The sequence below is a fragment of the Manacus vitellinus genome, unplaced genomic scaffold (assembly GCF_001715985.3).
Source record: "Manacus vitellinus isolate BGI_N305 unplaced genomic scaffold, ASM171598v3 scaffold_36_pilon, whole genome shotgun sequence".
Lineage (NCBI taxonomy): Eukaryota > Metazoa > Chordata > Aves > Passeriformes > Pipridae > Manacus > Manacus vitellinus.
In genome coordinates this window covers 4,708,746-4,729,504 of record NW_021940508.1, presented here as the reverse complement: position 1 = coordinate 4,729,504, position 20,759 = coordinate 4,708,746, and the positions used below count along the sequence as shown (strand labels likewise).

Below are 20,759 nucleotides of genomic sequence, written 5' to 3'. Positions count from 1 at the left end.
CTCACAGGCAGAGAAGAGTTAGCTACATTTCTGGAGGATTGTTCTTTTTCCTAACTGGAACATCAGTTACGTCCCAGCCAGGTAAGGCTGCTGTTTAAGGCCAGTTCCCCAGCTGATCTCTGTGGCAAAACCACTGAAGGACTTAGCAACAGTGACACAAACAGCCTGGCCTCCTCCCTTGGCTCCTGATTTCTGCTCCTTTGTTGGAGAGGAGTATTCAGATTTGCAGGGTAGTCCAGCCTCATGGTGCCACTTGTGGCCATGGCAAAGCAGGGTCCTCCTTTGCAGGAAGAATCACAAAGGCAAAACAACTTGAATTTCTCTGGAGCTCTCCTAGAAATGTCACCTGGGACCCTGAAGAGGTCAAATTATAAACTAGCACTCCATGCAGAAAGGTGCAAGAAGCAGAGTGCAGATGTAAAAACCATGAGAAAGAAGGAAGGTTGGTGGAGGCAGAGGAAATACCCATCTTTCAAATGAATTGAAATAATCTAGATAATTCCCTGCAAGTACTACTGGATTTTTCCTTAACCCTTTGAAAGTTCAGTTCAAAGTAAAAGAAGTTTCTAGGTAGGCTTTCCTCTCTCTGAAGATTCTATCTCAGTTAAGAGCTCAGTCTGAGCAGCTCCAGTTGTGAGTTTCTTAAATTTCTAGTGTTTCCCTGTGTTGACCCTGTCAGGCCCATTGTAGTTGCCATATCGAGAGCACAGAAACAGTAAAGGTAAAAAAATCTCAACCAAGTTTTCTGAAACATACCATATTGTGAAGAGGCATCAAGCACCTCCTTTCTGTGCTAACAAGTTATTAAAAAAAGAAAGCACTCTGGTGGGAGCAGATAAAAATGACACTTTTTAACTCTCCCGCTTGTTACCACAGAGATTCCTGCATTTAAGGGGGACATCTGTTACAAAGGATGAAAAAAATATTTTGCTGTAAGCAAAGAACAGTCTGGGAAAAAAACTATGTCTCAAAATCTAAACCCAAACTTTATTTAAATTGTACCTCACCAAAAAATAACAGCCAGCATTAGTAAAACAAATTAGATTCCAATTGAAAATAATTAGATCAGAACAAGTCCAACAAGGGAAGTAAAAAATGCAGCATTTACAGCTGATAGAACAGGTTTAAGCTGCTTGAAGGAAGCAGGGAAATGATCAGCCAGCTTGGGAGTGTGATTTCCTTTGCAAATAATTTCTAGGCTGAGATGTGACCAGTGCTTTGTGTTCTGCCAAAGGCAGTAGCCAGAGGCAGCAGAAAAAATTTTAACAACTAGCCAGGAGCAGAATAAAAAAAAAATTAACAAGTAAGCTAATTAGCAGATGCTATCAAGACAGAGTGAGAAGATGTGATTAAAGACATCTTTAAGCCACTTCCAGGCCTCTCCCTTCTGGAGTAGTGGTGAGGAATGCATGGGTGGTTTCATTACGTCCTCACCATGGGCAGCCAACTCCCAGTCAAAACTGACTTCAAACCCTCACATTTTCCAGGAGACTGAGCAGACGAGGATGTTCTTTTCCTCTCCCATCCTCGCCTCATGCCTGCTCTACAAAGGAACAGAGAGGCTCGCGAAGGCTGTGACACAGCTGATGTGCTAATACTTAGATTTTGAGAGAAGCTGCTTGTGTAGGATGTACTTTACCTTCTGTCTCTTGCAGATTACATTCTCTTTGTCTTACTAACAATTTCTGTTAGCTTATGCTGAGCATTCAATGAAACTCTCAAAAAGTTGCGTACGTCCCATAGTAGAAGCACAGGTGGAAAAACATGACTATGGCAGAGTCCTACAGCACACTGAGGGCAAAATTTGAAATAGAGCTGAACTCACCCAGCTCCCAGCCTTGTCCTCTGACTGCAGAGGCTTTAGCCCCAAAATTACATAGGCATGTTTTGAATGAGAGGCAACGCCTGACCCTTGGAGGGAAACCCAAAAGGGGGCTCAGAAAGAAAAGTTTAAGGAACAGTGTTCCATGCAAGGAGACTTAACCTAGAGGGCAGTCAGATTCTGTCAGACAGATCAGTTTGGTTTAATGCATTTAAGCTTGCTGTCACAACAAAGCCCAAAGCCTTTATCCTAGTCCACAGTTTATAAGATGATGAACAATCCTTCTCTGGGAACCAGTAAATATGGTATTTCCCAGTTCTCAAGAACTGAGCATTTTATAATACTGTAGACAGAAGGTAGTATCTATTATTCATGTGTCATTTTATATGTGAGCATCCCATGCAAACATATCCAAACTCCTTCTTTATTATACGCTGGCACTGAAAATGGAAATAAAAATGCTACCTGGTCAAACTATTCAAATGCAAGAGACAGTGACTAACATTTTCATGTTAGAAACACATGATCATGTAGAATTTTGCTGCTGTTGGTACAAGTACTTAGGAGACTTTCTAACCATACTGTACACATATATTTGGCTTTTAAAAATAACTGTAATTAAAAATAATTCAATAATAAATGTGACATGTTTTGTAGTTGATGAGCTAGCATTGCAGGGAAATGTTTTTTCCTGTTTTTTTCTATTTCATGTGAATTAAATTCTCATTGTTAACTATATTAGATTAACATTTTGGGGTGTGTCTTTTTTATAAGAAAAAAGAGAGGAAACAGTGCTGGCACAGTGATGGCTATCCTCAGAGGTAAAACACATGCAGAACAAATTGACCAAGGTAAGAACTGCAGATTAGCAGAGGAAAGTGTGCTTCTGGTGATAATCAAGTGTATTTGTTTAATAACAATACTTGCCACTATTACAATAAAGATCTGAAGTTTTGAAGTGGTCATTTCCTCCGTGTACTGTTTGCCACTTTAGAAGGTGTGGATAGTGTTGAGAACAAAGAAGATAAGAGTGATCACAGAGACTGAAGGAGAACTTCTCAGGCAGGGAACCCAGTTGTGGTGAGTGGGACCAGTATATGAGCAGGACATCATGGGAAGCAGCTCTGGGAGGACATGATAGGCAGCAGCACTGGTAGGACTTTTGTGGTGAGATTACAGGCAGAGGCTCACCAACTCGCTTAACAGGTTAATTTGTTGACACATTGCCCAAGGTGTTGCATAGGTGATCTTTTTGGTGAGATATCAAGGTGGTTTTCCATCAGCTTGCCAGAATACTCAAGAAAGGGCACTCTGGAGATTCAGCTTTAAGAAGAAGGGTTTGGCCTACACAGAAAAGAGACTTCTGAAGCACATCCAGTGAATCAGAACCTTGGTACACCTATAAAGTCCACTCGTGATTCTCTGACCTCTAGCTACTATGTAACCAAGCACTACAATAGTCATAGCGCACTTTCTTTCTTCTGAAGCAATTCTTCCTACCTAGGAGTCTGAAATTCAAAGAGGAATTTGATGCACAGAGAAGCTTTAGAGAGAACCAAAGTTCAGGACCTCCTGCATGTGCTGAGGCACTTGTGCTTCTTGAAGAATTTGACACACATTTGCCTCCCACCCCCAGCTTTCTCCTGGGCATCCAGAGGTGGCAGCAACTTGTCACCCACCTTCAGCCTGGACAAGAGAAGACTGAGGGAAAACCACATCACAGTCTACAACTTCCTCATGAGGAGGGGCAGGCACTGATCCCTTTTTTCTGGTGACCAGTGACAGGACTTCAGGGTATAGTGGGAGGCTGAGTCTGAGGGAGGTTTAGGTTGGATATCAGGAAAAGGTTCTTCACTCAGAGGGTAGTTGGGCACTGGAAAAGACTCCCCAGCACCAAGCATGACAGAGTCCAAGAAGCACTTGGACAGTGCTCTCAGGCACATGGTGTGATTCCTGGGGTTGTTCCATGCAGGGCCTGGAGCTGGACTTTGATGATTCCCGTGGGGTCCCTTCCAGCCCGGGATACTCCGTGATTCCACACACACCCTTCCCACACATAACCCCGCTCCAGCCCCGAGCCAGCAGGGTGGTCTCCCTGAAGCGACCCCCACAAGCCCCCCCAGCGGACCCTTTCCCCTCAGCAGCCCCTCCTCCGGGAAAGGGCACACAGACGAACCCGCGCCCCTTCTCCGACGCCCCCCCTCGCAGGCGGGGACCGGAGGCCCCCGCGGTCACGTGGCCGCGCGGTGAATGTTCCGCCCCCTCCCATCCCGCCCCATCCCGCCCCATCCCGCCCCCGATGTGTCCCGGGGCGCCGCCGCTCCGCCCTTCGGCAGCGCCCGGATCGCTCCGTGCGCGGCTCCCGGGACACTCGCGCCGGGCGTAGCGGAACGTGGCTCCTCCATGAGGTGAGAGCGCGGCTCGGCGGGAGGCGGCGGCGGGAAGAGAGGGAAAAGAGGAGGCAGAGGAGAGAGAGAGGAGGAGGAGGAGGGTCGGTTCGTGCCGCGCTCGGCGTGGCGGGCGCTTGAATGGGGCTTTGTGTGCGGCGCCCACCTGCTCCCGCTCCGCCGCCCGCGCGCGGGGGCTCGCGGCCGCCGGGCGCTTCCCCCGAGGAAGCGGCGCGAGCCCGAGCGGGGAACCCCCCGGAGGGTGCAACAGGAGGGAACTTCTCCCTTCTCCCTGCCGGAGAGCCCCGTTTGGCCGGTGCGGGGGGAGCGGAGAGCAGCGCGGGGACGCAGCCCGTGAGTCACCGGCGCTTGGCTATTTCTTTTTATTTACTTCGTGGTTTTATGTTTTGTCTGTTTTTTTTTCCTTTCCTCTCAAGATGCGTGGCCGGCAGTGACAACTGCCCTCGGGGCTGAGCGGTGGCACCGCCGGTCCCCCGCCCTGCACCCCTGCCCGCCTCCCGGGGGTCTCGCGGGTCCCTGAGCCCCAGGCCCGCCCCCGCCGCCCAGGGACGGGGGTCGCCGGTCCCTGACAGCCGGGTCCGGCCGAGCCCCGGCAGTGCCGCTCCCGGGGCGCCCTGATGGGGTTAAATCCACTCCTGGGGGGACTCTCAAATTCCTCGGTCCGGTCGGAAAGGGTGTCTCGGTGCTCTCCCCGGGGGGAGCCCGGGGAAGGGCTCCCCGCACCCCTCTACCACCCCCGGCTCCTCGCACCCCACGGGCACATGGAGGGGCTGCGCCTTCCCTTGGCAGCGCGGGCTTAAAGGATCCAGATTTTCTGTAGCTGCTAAAAAAAATTTAGGTAGTCTGCTTAAGGAATCGTATCGAGTTTAACCAGGAACCTGTGCTTCTAACTTCCCACAGGGCACGGGAAAGATTTTTCTCTAGCACAGCGTTTGGCAGCACGAGCCATCTACAGTCTGCTGTCGCCACTTGTGACATTCTTGACTTTATCCGTATGAAGAGAGTCATTAAATTCTGCCTTAACAACGTTTCAGGATCTCTGAAAAATTTTCCCGTTTGTTTCTATAGTGAATATAAATGTGCTTATTACAGAACTGATACAAAACACTATCACTCTAGTGCTACTTTGGTAGAAACTGTAGTCTCTTCTTTCCTTTTTTCCCCTTCTCCTTTACCCCAGCGTGTTGAAGATTAGTGTGCCTTATCTAAAAAAAAAAAAAAAATCAAACACTAAAAACTACATATACACCATTTTAGAAAGGTCTTGTGATGTCTGGGATTAACTAGGTGTAACTGAATTTAGTAAATATCTGTCAATGACCTGCTTGGCTCTTGTCTTGGGCCACTCATGCAAAGCTGTCAGTGAGATTTTATTTACTGATAGAAGAATCGCATAACAGCCCTATGAACCAGAGTGAAAGAGCATGTGAGTAGGACGACACTTGGTATGATCTCAGGGTTCTCGAGTTGGAGCCAAGCTCAGTGCCAAGAAGTCACTATGCAGTAGCAGACATCCATCCTTCCAGTCTCTAAAAATATTGGCCGTCTGCTATTCGCTTCCCTCTTCCATGAGTGTATCCACTAGCAAAGCAATAAAATACTGCCTCCTCCCCTCTGCTTCCATGAACCAAGAGATAGATAGATAACATCAAGTGGAGAGAAGACTAGGCAGGAGGCTGCTCATCTCATGAAGCGATGTAAGCATTTCACAAGAGGGTACACTGACTTACCTCATCTCCTTCTCTCTTTGTGCACTTTTTCTTCTCCACTTCTCTGCTGAGGACTTTGTGTCTTTTTTTGAGGGAGAAGCTGTGATTGGAGAAACATAAAAGCTAGTTCTTGTGTAAGATGTTGGTAATTTCTAAATCCTGCAACAATACCCTAATCACATTCCTTTTTGGAGCTGATTGTGGGCTAGTTCTTTTTGCACAGGGGTAATGCTTGGAATAACTACAGAGACAAAAAACAAGGAAAACTAGAACAAATAAATTCAAAGCTTTGGTGTCTTACTTAATGGCAGACATAGTAGTCTACTGAAAATTCCAAGGTGGAAGCATAGCAATCTATATCATTTTCTGGGGTTATAGATTTGAGCGGTTGGCTCTCATGCTGTGTATATACTTCTTGCATGTCTGAGAAGCCTGTTCACTTGCCAGCATTTTTTGGAGTTGCTTTCTAGGTGCATGTGAATGTGTGCAGGTGAAAGCTCTGCATTTGAGGTAGCTTGAGCCTTGTTTTCAGAGTTGTCAATCCTAGCTGTCATTTGGAGTCTCATTTGGAGAGTCATCTAATCATGGACTTTTAGGATACAGAGGAAGTAGTGCAAATAGCTGCAATTCAGGTAATATATTAGAACAGAGCTTGTCACAGTCAAACTCTCAGAGACATAAGGAAGTTTGGCAAATTGTGGGAGCAACTAAAGCTCCCCTCTGGCACTTAGGACTAACCACCAGCCCGGGTACTTGCCAAGGACTGCTGGAGTGGAAGGACACAGCAATGAAAGAAAGCATCCTTCCCTTGTCTTGAGGTCCAGGACAGGATGGCTGGTAATGCCTGGAAGGTGATGGTGGTAGTCAGTGTGCTGAACTTGAGGTGATCACCTCTGAAGGAGAGAGACTTGTGGTTAGTGTATCTTCCTGGGAAGTTTTAGGTCTTGACTCAAGTCTTTCCTCTGCAGGCAGATCTTGCATTTAACATGAATGCTGTAATAACTTGTATATATTTTCTAAAGCTGTCATAGCCATCCCTTGGTTTTGTGCCTGGAAGCCATTGCTAGTACTCAAAATATTGTAAACCAAGATTTGGTTTTTTTGGTTGGTTGGTTTTTCTATATATAGGGGAAATGGGTAAAGTGGAGGAAGAGCCAAGTTTGTTCAGTCATTACAACAGAAAAAAGAATTAGTATGCTGGTCTGCTTGTGACTCTGTAACTTCGGTAGTTGAGGATGTTCCATTTCTTTACTCATAATTGCTGAGAGGCAGGGAACTACAGCTGGTTATTGCAGATGTCTGACTTCGCAAAGGCGCTTTGGAGCACCCTGAAATACCTCTGTGGAGTTTTGATACTCAAGTGCTTCCTGAGGACCTTTTTTACAATGACTTACCTGAATAACTCAAAGGGAGATCTGAAGATTCATAAGTCTGTGAAGGCTAGGAGAAGTATCTTAAACACTACATCTTCCCCAATATTTGTGCAGCACCTAGTGCTGCTGCTATTAAATATGTTTCTAGAACCTGAAGAAAATGAGATAGACATCACTTGATTATCACTAATATCATAGAATAGCTGGGGTTGGAAGAGACCTCTGGAGATCATCTAGTCCAGCCACCCTGCTAAAGCAGGGTCAGCTAGAGCAGGTTGCACAGGATCATGACCAGACAGATTTTTAATATCTCCAGAAAAGGAGATTCCAAAGCCTCTTTGGGCAGCCAGTGCTCCGTCACCTTCAAAGTAAAGAAGTAAAGGTCTTCCTCATATTCAGATGGAACTTCCTGTGTTTCATTATGTGCTTGTTGCCCCTTGTCCTTCACTGGATACCTCTGAAAAGAGTCTGGCCCCATCTTCTTGACACCCATCCTTAAGGTATTTATAAGCATTGATAAGTTCCCCTCTCAGTTGTCTCTTCTTAGGCTAAACCAGCTGAACTCTCTCAGCCTCTCCTCTGAAAAGAGGTGCTCCAGCCCCTTACATATCTGTAGCCTTCTGTTGGACCCTCTCCAGTAGTTCCTTGTCTTTTTTGCACTAGGAAGCCCAGAGTTGGACACAGCACTCCAGATATGGCTTGAGCAGAGGAGGAGGATAACTTCCTTCAGTGTGCTGGCCACACTGTTCCTAATGCACCCCAGGATACCACCGGACTTCTTGTCCACAAGGACACACTGCTGGCTCATTGTTAACCTGTCTGCCAGGACTCCCAGGTCCTTCTCAGCCAAGCTGCTTTTCAGCAGGCAAACCCTTAACCTGTACTGGTCCATGAAGTTATTCCTCATAAGCTGCAGGACCCCACACTTGCCTCTGTAGAACTTCACGAGGTTCTCTCTGCCCCACTCTCTAGCCTGGACAGATCTTGTTGAATAGCAGCAGAGGTACCATTCCACAGATACTATCTACCAAGATGCCAGTGTTCATCTTGCTGATGTCCTGCTAGTTCATAGCATTGATAGTCTTCTAGAACAGAAAATATCAGAATTTCTAGTGCTTTTTATTGAAGGATGGAAACACATTCAGCTCTCCATTTTTAAGAAGTGTAAAAAAAAAATACTCCATTTTCATCAGCTAAAATATTTTCCCTGCCCAAGAACTTGATAGCTGAATAGGGGAGCTGTGTTATCAGCACAGTCCCTGAAGGTATTTCTGGACTACTTTCAGCAGAATACTCTTCCAAGGCACTTATGGGAGTGGGGCTTGTCAAGTGTCTTATTTAAATTGCTTTGATGTTCCTGTCTTTCTATCTCCAACCCTAATAGATGACTGCTCTGCCTTAGGCTATTTCAGAATATTAATCTATAAAGTCATGGATATGTCTCTCCATAGAATTAACACTGCAACTGTACAGTTTGTTGTGCTTGTCGATTCTGAAGAACATGAAGTTGGATGGTTTATAACAATATTAGGAAAGGAGTAAGTATAAACAAGTGCTAGCTGCTGTTACCTATGTGGGTTTCTCATTGAAGAACTGACATTTCACTAGTGTGATTTTGCAGTGATTTCTCTTTTTTCTAGTTGTAGCTGGATGCTTCGTTTCAAGTCTCATCCTGTTGAAGTAAGCATTGAACATGGAAAAGTCTTCAGGACTGCAGCCTGTCTTATGTATGACCAAACTAAAGGAGATGTCACAAAATTGAGGGGCGTGCAAGAGGGGGCCTTTTTGTTTTAGAGACAGGGAAATTGAAAGCAGAGAAAGACAGTGGTATGTTCCAGTTCATGCAAGTCTTGTCTCTTTTGCTGTGCTCTTCATTGAGCTGGGTGTGTGTTGACAGACATTTCCAGACAAAAGAACTGGAGTGAGAACAGAGCAAAGTTGTATGTAATGAGTGAATGACAAATTTGCCTGGACTTCGTTTGAGCTAGAATTTTGCCCAAAGTCCTGTCTAATATGCCAAGTAAACAGATCAGGGCAATGTCACATTTTGATTTTTCTCAAACCTTCTCCTGTAATTTGCTGTGTCTAAGGCCTTCTTGTTGCAAGCTTTCTTCTCACTGTCAAGAAATGCATTTGAATACACTGTTTAACAAACTGCACATACCCCCCACATCCACAGTCTTCCTTGTTGTCTGGGTTTGTGTTGGCTGTATGAAATCCACAGAGGCTGGTACTGCTTCAGCTGAATCCTTTAAAATCCATTAAAATGAAATTTAACATTTGAAAATTCTGAATATCAAAAAGGAAGTGTAAGGGTAGAGTTGCTGCAAAGCCTTCTGCAGGGAGGAGCAATAGCCATAGATTTGTTAGTGTTGCAATATCTATGGAGCTCTAACTTTTGGGCTCAAATGCTTAAATTTGTACAGTTCAGCACATCCTTGCCAGTGATTTGTGAGCAGATAGTGGGATTGTACTAAGTTACCCAAGGCCCTTGCTATCTCTGATGTCTGATTCTATTTAGAGTGGGATTAACTGTATATAAATCACTCCCACTCTTGTGTAGTGTTTGGGCTTCTCACTGCATTTTTCAGTGTGTTTTCATTAGTAAGTAATAGTGGATTAACCAAGCCAAGAATTATTTGTCTTTATAGGTGACACTGAGTTTAAAAAATTCTGTTCTATTTGACTTTTCCTATGGTAGGGTGGGTTACTCAAGATGGAAAAACCGAGCTGTACTGATAAAGAGTGGGGAAATGTTCCTGTTGCTTTTGGTCACATCATACATGCTTTTCTGATTTGGCCTGAGAAGTGGAAGAATATACTCAGCTGGATGGAAATAGGAAGGTAGTCAGAGGTGAAGTGTTCAGTGGTTATTTTTTTAGGACAGTGGGGTTGCTGCCTTCGTGTGGAAATCGAAGAGGCTGGGCAATGGGTAACGCCTCCAGGCAGTACTGTGGCTTTGGTAATGCTAAGGAAGAGCTTAGGTTGGAGGACGTTCATAGCATTGAATGGTAGGTCAGGGGAGCTCAGGCACGTGAAGCATTTGCAAAGTGGGGTAGTGAAGGTGAGCAGCAGAAGGGATACATTAGTGTTGATGCCTCTGGCTGCACTGCAGTGCTGGCTGCTGCTAGGCTTGTGTTTCCGGGTCGAGCAGGGCTTGTGATTTACAAAATGATCATCCAGAGAATAATGATGATGCTGTTCTTTGGGGGAAGACGCTTCTGGGGCCCCTTATTTTTCCCTGTGACTAGGTGTATTCACACAAAGGAGGTTTTAAGTGTCTAGCGTCAACAGGACTCTTTTGCATTCCAGACCCTTTTTTCATTTCCCTTTCCCCCCATGTATGTTGCCAGATCTGGCGTGGAGTCTGTAAATATTTTCTGTAACCTCTCATGGTTAAAAAAGTTTTTTGAAGTATTTTTGGGAGGGGAAGGGGAAATTAGTCGACAGCATGAGTTGCGCGTTGCTCTGGAATTGCTTTGTGTGAGATGGAGGATTCTCAGGGTGTTCTGAAAGAGATGCAAGATTTTTGACACCTAAATTAATTGAATTCAACACTTATCAATCAGTAAAGAGTGACTCTCATTAGCATGACTTTCATTAATGGGATTTATATATGGTTGTACTATAAACTTGTAGTTTTACTTAGTGAAACTACAGCTTTTCACTGTTGCATCACTGGATCTTTGGCTGTTCAAGGAGTTAATTGTAACATTGTTTGAAAGGCCTTACTCTGATTTTAATGGAATTTCATGAAAGGGAAAAAATATCAGTATTATTGTTTACTGTGGTTTCCACAAATCTCGCTGTAAATCAGTGGGGAAGATTATCCTAATCTGTTTCCTACGTTTAAACCTAAAGATTGTATTGTGTATTAAAACACAGTCACAGTGAAATTATTGAGGCCAAAGATTACCACCACTTCAATGTCTCTTGTTTGAACTAGATGGGTTTACCACCAACCTAAAGATGTTACTGTGGCTTGTATTCCTCAAGGCCATTTCTTAGCATTAAGCTAAAGGCAGATGAGATGGAGGACTAGCTATTTAATTTTGGATCTAATGGTTAAAAGCACATGATCGGCATTAGCTGTTGAGTATCCCTGGAGTTAAGCACTTTTCTGCTACTAACTTGCTGCAGCTATAAAAGGACAGCTCTCGGTATTTATTACCACATTTGTTCTGAAAGCAGAGAAATGCCACTATTAATAGAGAATGCTTCTTGTTAGTACCTGTGATTCATTGCAGAAATACTATTTTGAAGTGTCTTCATGCTCCCTAGTGAATTTCTAGTAGTCACTTCCTATCAAGAGTATTAATGGCGCTTCCTTTTATCCCCCCTCTGGCAAATGACCACTTGTCATAAAGCTCTGCTGAATCAGGATGCTGACCTCTTTTTGCATAAATTCCAATAATTACACCCTGTGAGAGGTGACTTCCTCCTTTAAACAGTGCCAAGAAAAGGTAGCCCTCTCCACGCATTTCTGTCTCTACAGTTGAAGGATTATGGGCATTATAATGCTTAAACTGTAATATTAATATTTGTGCTTACTTTTTCTTATGGGATAAGCACAGATGTGACACATACTAAGCTTGGGAATGCTGGTTTTGTGTGCTTGTGCATGCTTTTTTAATTATGCTGAGGATTTGAGTTTCACATTCAATGTATAAAATGCACTTAGGCAAGAGGTGAAGTATCCTGTGGGAAAAACAAGTTGTCTTCTGATAGAAACACTTCTTCCTTCCTCAAAGGGGGAAAACTAACATATTGGGAGTGCTTGCAGATCTTGTTAGTTAGACTCTATTACAGGTTCCTCAGAGAAGAGAGCCCAGCTTTGCAGCTGTTCTGTGTTTATTCCTACAAGGAGTTGTCATCTCTCCCCTATAGCCTTGTAGTTGGGTATTTTGTTCTCCTTGGGAGTGATAACAAATTTTGTCAACCATAGGAGACAAAAATGGTGAGGGGGTAGGAAGGAGAAAGCCTACAGCAGACAATTCTTTGGCAATCTGTATGTGAGGAAAGATTTCTTGTTTTCAATTGCCCACGCATAGGATTTCTTTATATTTTATTAACTGGTCTGACCAAACAGTTCACTTTTTTTAGTCAAATATATTTCAGCTTTAAAATAAAAAGTCCTGTTAAATTTTGGATTTCATGGGATATTACATAATGTTTCACATCTTTAAAGTTCCTTTATATTGTCAGGGTTTTTTGTTTTTTTGCAAAAGTTTTAAAAACAGCTTGGGGGTTTGTCCTACGTTTTCTCTCTCTCTTTCTTTTTTTTTTTTTTTCATGTTGTATGTAAAGAAATCCAGAAAAGTAATGGTATTTGTCTTGTCTGTACCCTGGCATTTCTGGTCTTTGCAGTTTTCATCATCCTTAGTGTTACTAGAGGATGATCTAGGAGATTATTAGTCTCTTACTGAGGTTCAGGCTCCTTTTCAGTGCAGGTTGTGACAGTTGTTGTGCAATTTAAACACTTCCTCCAAAGTTTGAGTAGGTGTAGCAGAAATAAAGCAGTATGCTTCTCTGAGAGCAACATGAAATAATTCCTTCTTTTTGATTGTTACAAATTTTTTTTATTACAAACCAAAAGATTATTAGTGTTTTACAAATACACCACTCAGCCCAAGAAGGAGCTAAGAAATTGTCAGTTAAGTCACGGAGTGAAAAGTTGCAAAATCTATTTTCCTTTTTTCCTTTTGCATACTAAAGAATTAAACAAAATGCCACAAGCCCATTCTCCTTGTGATTAAATGCGAGAACTTTGGATGAAACCCCTCTTCATATGCCTGGAATCAGTCAGGAATCTGACATGACTTCAAAATGACTGCTTAATTAGACTTACAGTAATTTAATTAGATTTAATGATATTTAACAACTTACAGAATTACCCCATCCACATTACCTATTGTTACCTGTTGGAGGGGTGTGGCCTGTGGGAAATGTGTTTGTGTGTACATACTATATGGGATTTTTTGTTTGTTTGGGGTTTTTTTGAAGAAAGGTGCTTGAGTTTGTCCTAACTGGTTATCAGATAAATATGGGGTTGAACTAAATGACGTGTTTACTTAGTACTAATTGCTATTCCTGACTGGTACTTAGCTTTGTATTTTGTAGAAGCATTCATATATATTCTACTAAGAGTATACTGCATAGTTGGAATTTTAAAACTCGTAGTAGAGTGATGATGATTACATAGCAGCTTGCCTCATAATAATGAGATGTACTTTTATGAAACAATTGAGTCTCACTTTGCTTATCAAACTGTAATCGACTGTTTCTGAAGAGTAATGTGAAACATAGTGACCCTGCGTGACCTATTTGAATTTATGCTCCAGTCCTCATTTCAGTTATTTATTTATCTGACTAGATTTGTAAAACTTCTTCTACTTTCCTTCTAGGGTGGAGGGAGGAAGTTTATACAGCTGAACATCCTTTACTTTAAACTGTTCCTTCAGAAAGAATTTGTATAGCAGCTAGAACTTGCAGATGAAAGTTACTAATTATTTTCAGTAAGCATACTGTAAGACAAGAAATGTGGAACATTTTTACATAGGTGCATTTGCCAATCCAGATGTACGTCACTCCTTCATTAAGTTTTTCTGCTGTGCTGTAGGAAAAAGCACATTGCCATGCTGCTTTAGCATGCTCTTCACTGTTAGGTTTGTCCTGGGTTGGCAATATGTGGTGTAATTGAAGATTTCTGTAGAAAACTTTGCTCTAGACACTGGCACCCCTTCCTCTGTGAGAGTTTGCAGCTTGTCTGTTGCACTGGTTTTATATGTTTGTTCAACTGCTGGTTTTCTCTGCATGAAAGGGAGGAAGGGGGAACAACGACTGTGATAGTGCCCTGCCAAGTTATAAGCAGCTATGACTCTTAAGAATACTGATAAAATTTCTTATGAGGAAGAATCTAAAACAGTTCTTCTCTTGCTCAGATGATTCTATGTGTTGAGCTATCCTAGCGTGTGTCATGCATGGTTTAAGTATAATTTTGAATTTGGTTAGTGGTTAGGCTTGTGCATACAATAGTGGTGGTACTTCCGTTACCCAGTGCAGACCCATGGTGAAAGGATAGTGAAGTTTTAATGAGTGACTTTACTTCTGCCACTTCACAAATGGCTACCCTGGTGATAAGGTTAAAATAAGCACTGGGCAGAGAAATCTGCTCTTACATGAACATGTTGGTGATCTAATTATGTAGAGATGTAGCTAGTATAATGTGATACATACTTGAGCTTTTGGTAAAGGCTTGTTCTGTTCTTCAGTGGTCAGACTTAGGCTTACTTTTAAGTCTGGAGAAACAGAACGTTTCCTTAGCTAGCTGTTAATCTTTCTTAGAGCTTGAGGGCTAAATCCTCAAAGGGTGATATAGGTATGCAAATTCAGTTCAGACTTGGCTGCTAGTGAACTGAATAGTATCGAGTTGGAATCTTATTTTTCTTTCTTTTTTGTTTAGATATTGAAGAAGGATAAAAAGCTCCTCAAAGGTTTGGAAGGTTGAATGTGATCAGCATGAAGAGCTTAAAAGCAAAGTTCAGGAAGAGTGACGTAAGTATTTCTGCTCAGTTTGACTGCTGGTTTCCATGCTGGAAGTAAGTTCTTCACTCCTACCTTGATAAGCTTGTAGGTTAATGAATTACAGAGAAGAAAATCTTTTTCCAAGCACAAAGGCAACACCTGAGTACAGTACGGAGTAGGTTGTTTCTATTTGTAGGGCCCTTCCTTGTTGTGTTAATTAACAGTATTTCACTACCCTGGCCCCCATAACTGAATCATACACATGTATGTAGGGTCTGCAGAACTTCAGTTATGTTGTGCTGGTGCCCAGACTGAAACTTTGTTCCAGGTTTAGGATTAAGCCTAGTAAGGACTTTACTACCCAATCATACTTCTGTCTGAGCATAATACTGCTCTTATCAGTGTGGTGTTTGAGCACTTAACGAAATGTCTCAGACTGTGGCAGGGTTTCTTTGTCAGCAAAAATACAGGAACCCACTCAGCAATTAGGGCAGCTGTGATTTATCAGCTCTAGTGTGATAGGAGGGGTGGATATGAGGCTGGATCAGTGAGGAAGACAGACATAAATGTGGAGGTCCTCAGGATCATTTTCCAAATGGCATTAAGAGAGACATTAGGCTGTACATCATGTGTAGCCTCTTGCTAGTAGTAGTAGTATCAGTGGAGATTTCTACTTGTATGGTAAGCATACTTCCCCTGGAGCTGTGGAACTGCTGTATCCAGTCCTGTTCTTGTCCTGTTTCTACGCCTACTCATTCTAGGTTTTTGTGCTGCTAGTAAGCAGTCAGTGAAATAGGTGACTTTATACTTAATTGACTTTCCAGATATTGTGTGGAATTTGTAACAAAACTCCATGATCTGTGAAGAATGTAACATTTCATTCTTCATCCTAAATTTTTGTTCTGCTCTGAAAGAAGTGATGTGTTTCTTGTCATGGCCAGATCTGCATGGGGTCCTGAAGCAGCCATGTAGGATAAAGATGCTGAAGATGCTTAGGTTTGAAAATAGAGCTTCTTAAGAAGTTTTCATGTTCAGGAATAAAATTACACAGTGCACTCAGTGCATGCTTTGATGTAAAGATGGTCTCATGGCACGCCCTCAGAGTGGTGTGTCTTTAGCCAGCCTGTAATGCCCATCAGTAACAGTGAAGAAGGTAGAGTTACTGTTGCAGTGTACCCTGCAGATGTGCTGGTTACTGTTTAGAAAGTCTTTTGAGCTACAGGTTAGCATTTGTTGTAGCTGCTGAATTGGCTTCCTGGCAGCAGCACTGGTGGATGCTCTACTACTACAGCTTAGAAAGAGGTGTTTCTTGAAAGACCACCTCTATAAACAAGCTAAATATGTCAACCACCCTTTGTTTTCTAGAATATCTAGAGTATTCTAGAAATATTCTGGTTTTGGATGCAGGGCAAAACACTTTTAGCTACTTAAGCAGTGTTTGGCTTTTGCTAGTCACCAGACTGAATCAGCCAGTGGCACAGTGTCCTGTGCCACTTCACGACAAATAAAAATAATTTCACAAATCTCCGGTATCTCATCTAACTGAACATACCTTTCAGTTCAGAACTGCTATAGTTTTGTGGTCAGACATTGTTGCTCCTGTTGTAACAAGTGGCAGCAATTGCTATTTTGAGTTCACCTACACCAGTAAAACTTTTAATAGGCATCTGCTTGAGTAATAGGAACAGTCCATTGGCTAATATATGATCACACTTGGAGGTTAGGTGTGCCCGTTTGTTAGGATGACTTCATTCACACTTTTATGCTAGTTAGCTGGGCTGCTTCTCTAGTGCAAAGGCTAAGTGACATGCGTGATGAAACCAGATCTTGCTGTAGCTAGTCAGCCACTATTATAAATCGCACTGGTTCACTTATTCCTTACTTATCTATCTTTGGTAATGTGTGTGCGCCTCTCCCCAAAATCAAGCGGCATCTGAAAGTAATTGCTGGTTTGATACTGCTGCTGTCTACTGGCTGGAGACAAAGCTGACCACAAAGGATTTTTCAGATACCTAAAATTTAGATATACTGCTCTAAGAGCACAACAGTCTAAATCTGTGACAATCTGTTTTCCTCTGTTTTGAAGCCAAACCTTAAGGGCATAATTCAAAACAACCAACAGGAGCTGTTCTATATTTTGTGCAAGATAAGCAAGGAAAATTATCCTTCTCTTCACTTTCTAGAAGCTACCCTTAGCTATAATTTTTGAGGAGAAAATGGAGGTCTTTTTAATTGGAATTCGTTGTATTTGTATCTCAATTTATAAGATATGGTAACCACTCTTGAACTGGAGATAAGGGTAAAATCAGCAGGGATGGACAGACTATTTTCCTCATTCCTTTCTAGAGGAAATCTTTATTGTATAATTTTTTAGAACTGAAGGTGTCTTGGGGTAAGGAACAGTACCCTTCTCTGTAAGCTCACTGTTAGCATAAAAGAAATGAGTGGGAGGAGTAAGAAATAAGTCTTCAGGATGTGTATGAGAAACAGGAATTACACAAACACTTCTCCAGCAGTGAGGCTGAATGAAGACCACGAAGGAAATTTCACTGATATATTAAAGCTCTCTAGGCTTCTCTGGAGTGGCTGAATTCAAAGTGAGCATAACTGCTGATATTGAAGCATATGTCTTGGTGTCAAGGCATTGCTTTGGTGTGTAGTGATACCAGTCTTGCAGCTTGTGAAAAAGACTTTCCTGCTGCCTCTTTTTTCATATCTGCTCTTCTCATTTTGAGGGTATTTGACCCTGTAGTGAGCCAGTTCAGGGAAAAAGTGATGGAAAATTACTTTGTAAGGTGAGTATCAAATGGATAGCTCTCTGCTCTATCTTACTGTAGGGTCAACCCTGAGAGGAATGGTGAAAGTAGGGGGGAACAGCAGGACATCCCTTTCTGCAGTTGTTGCTCAGCTTAGCACTTGAGATTATTGGCCCAAAAAGCATAACAGTGGACATGCCAGCAAAGGGGTTGCAGGAACACACAAGGGAATAAAGCTTCTAATTCAGATATTTAGCAAAATTGATATAGTCCACAGGTGAGAGGTGAGAGTATCACTCTTAAATAGAAGAGTGACTCTTCACTTCATGCTTTTACTCTATCTCTGTATCTTAACTGATTTACTATGTGTGAAGCCAGCTCCATTAACTGGAGAATCTTTTGTCCTTGACACACTTAATGGCTGTGGAATCTTTCCTGGGGGTGACTGTTGCCATGTGAACATGTGTATTTGGAGAGAAGGAATGAGATTTATCGCTCTGTCACAAATGACTATTGTCAAAGTGATATGTAGTCACAGGAGGATGCTTGTAGGAATCTGTGAAGAGGATGCCTAGGTGGGAGCAAAGCAGTGGACTGGAAGCTAAGCAGTGATGTGCAGACTTGAAGAATGTGTAGACAACAGAAATTGCACTCATGTCTTCACAAAGCAACAAGTCTCTTCTGCCCGAAAAGCTGTATTTTCTCCACTCTCCCCAATCTCTTTTTTCTCATTATCAGACTCAAAACCTACCACCTTCTAAACATCTGAAAGCTGATCACCTAAAAGAATGACCACTTTAATTGTTGCAAGCAACTATTACATGTAACACTTGAAAAAGTTGGCATACTAATACCAGGAACTATCACTTGAAAGGTGAAATTGTAGTTTATTCACACAATGGAGAATGAATGTCTCTACCCAGTAAGACGTAAGTTCTTCACTGTTTCTGCTTAGAAAAGCAGATTTTGAAATAATCCAATTAAAGCAAAAACATGCTGATGTCTTATTAGCTGCTGATGTCTTATTAGGCCTCTTATTAATATTTGATATTGGAGTGTGTTCTGAAGTGATAGTCAGTTTGTGGCCTGCTTTCAAAAACATCTAAAATCTTAAACAGGCAGATGATGGCAAAGTGGATTTTCAAATGTTCAAACATTAAGCTTGCCTAAACATGTTTTACCTGCTTCTTAAATACTACAAGATGCTCATCAACATTTTTAGGCACCTACACACATTTAAATATCTAGCTCTATGACACTAAGATGAGGTAGGAACGTAAGTGATCTGTTTAGGTAGATTGGATTTTAACTGGTTTTTGTTACTCTAGAAAAGGCATATTATGTGAGGGCTGTGATGGTTTTCACTCTCATAAATTTGTAAGTGAAAACTGAAAAGTTTTAGAACCATTTTCTGGAGTACCAAAGATGAACTGAAAAACATATATTGCAATTTGTCAGTGGACCGATTTTCTTCTAATTACTACAGTTGTTGACTGGACAAGAAGAAGATTGGAACTGGGATTTTTTTCCAAATATCTTCAATACTGAATAATTAAAACAGCGGAGTGTCTTTTAAAATGGAAAGTTGACTGTGCAGTTCAGCAGAAAATGTAGCTGTTGTCAGAGGCAGAGCCAAGATAGGCTGGGATTTCCCAATGCTAATTGCCAGCTCTAACTTCTGGTATTTCTGGAAATGCTTATTTGTTGTACTATCATGCGGGGGTTGAGAAATTTGCAGTTCTAATTAAAATGTCTTCTTTTTGGATTTTGGTGTAGTCATTGTTCCATACAGCTCGAAATGATGAGATAGCTAGATATGTTGTAGTGTGAAATCTCAATCTTAATCTAGACACTGTGCTAATTAAGGCTTGGTGCCTCTTTTTAATGCCAAATATTCTAAGTAGTTGGCATTCATTTAACAGTTTTTAAAGTACAAAAGGCTATGTGAGGGTCTGGAATGGAAAGATTGTTGGGATACATTGTATTGAAATCTCTGTGTTCTCGTGTGCTCTGACTGAATGTGTGGGAGAACAAAACTTGGGTGGGGCAACTTGAAAAGTAATAAGGCGTGATCTCCTTTAAACAGCTCTTAATTTGTTTTATCCACTGAAAACTACAATTAACCAAAAAAGGAGCATGGGAATGAAAATTGCAGTATCCACTCTGTGTGCATGTACTACTTACTTTCAGGGTAATTGTGACAAGAAACTCATGTACAAAGTTCACTCTGGCAAAAAAAAAGTGAAATGACAATGTTGTCTGACCACTATACACAATTATATAGAAAATGAACTCTTGAAACTTGCTTTTCAGTGTCCTACTTTCATTGGGTGTTCGATTGAATCAGCCTGACACACATCATCATGACTGTAGCTTCAACTCGTTTGTTTTGTTCAGTAGTAATCTTTGATTCCACTATTCAGCGTGTAGGGGAAGACTTGATCTCCAGAGTTTGTAGATTGTCCTCAAGCACCTCTTCTTGAGAATGGAAAATTTAACCTTCTCTTCCTCTTGAAACAAGCGATGTGGCTCCTGATTCTCCCTCTCTCTCAGGAGTCAAAGATTCTACCTTCCACCCCATTTTCTGCTCCTGAGCTATTTAGCTTCATGTCTCCAGTTCTGGACAGCATATGGCTGTGCTCTAGTCACCTTGCTCTCTCAGCCAAAGCTTAAATGCTTTATGCAGGAAAGAAATGAAATATGTTCTGAGTGTATTAGAGTAAGACCTGCTGCCAGTTCTGGTCAGTCCAACATGAACCTCCTGCCATCAAGTAGTGTATTTTCTTTATTATTGACAATAGGAATGTACTTGGAGCACTCCTAAAATTACCTTATTCAGGTGAACTGTAATTATGGTGTGCCTGAACCCTCTGTGAGGGGGGGGCAGTGTCAGCCCATAAGTTACGTAGCATCTCTTTTAGTGGTGGAAAGAAAATGTAATGGAGAAAGCAAGCAAAGACTGACAGATAAGGGTATGGGAAAACAGAAGGGAAGGAAAAAGGTCTGAAAGGGGGGAGAAAGGAGGGACAGTTGAAGCTGTAGGGTCAGAGTTACTATTTTGGTAACTGTTCTGTGAGAAGAAGCAACTGGGTTCTTGTGGATTGCCTGCTGATCATCTGTCTCTGGATGGGAAAGTACAAAGACTGAGGCTGATATTTGAGGCAGAT

At 42.2% G+C, this 20,759-nt stretch overlaps 1 protein-coding gene across 4 annotated transcripts in view; it reads left to right on the top strand.

The window, feature by feature from the left end:
* Positions 1-4,123: 4,123 nt before the first annotated feature.
* RAI14 (retinoic acid induced 14) overlaps positions 4,124-20,759 on the top strand; it is an 88,383-nt gene continuing 71,747 nt past the window's right edge. For all 4 annotated transcript variants that reach the window (XM_029961541.1, XM_029961539.1, XM_029961538.1 and 1 more), the window contains exons 1-2: positions 4,124-4,230; positions 14,775-14,866. In XM_029961541.1, the coding sequence (XP_029817401.1) occupies positions 14,831-14,866 (36 nt within the window). In that variant the 5' untranslated portion in view covers positions 4,124-4,230; positions 14,775-14,830. The remainder of the gene's footprint in view (positions 4,231-14,774; positions 14,867-20,759) is intronic.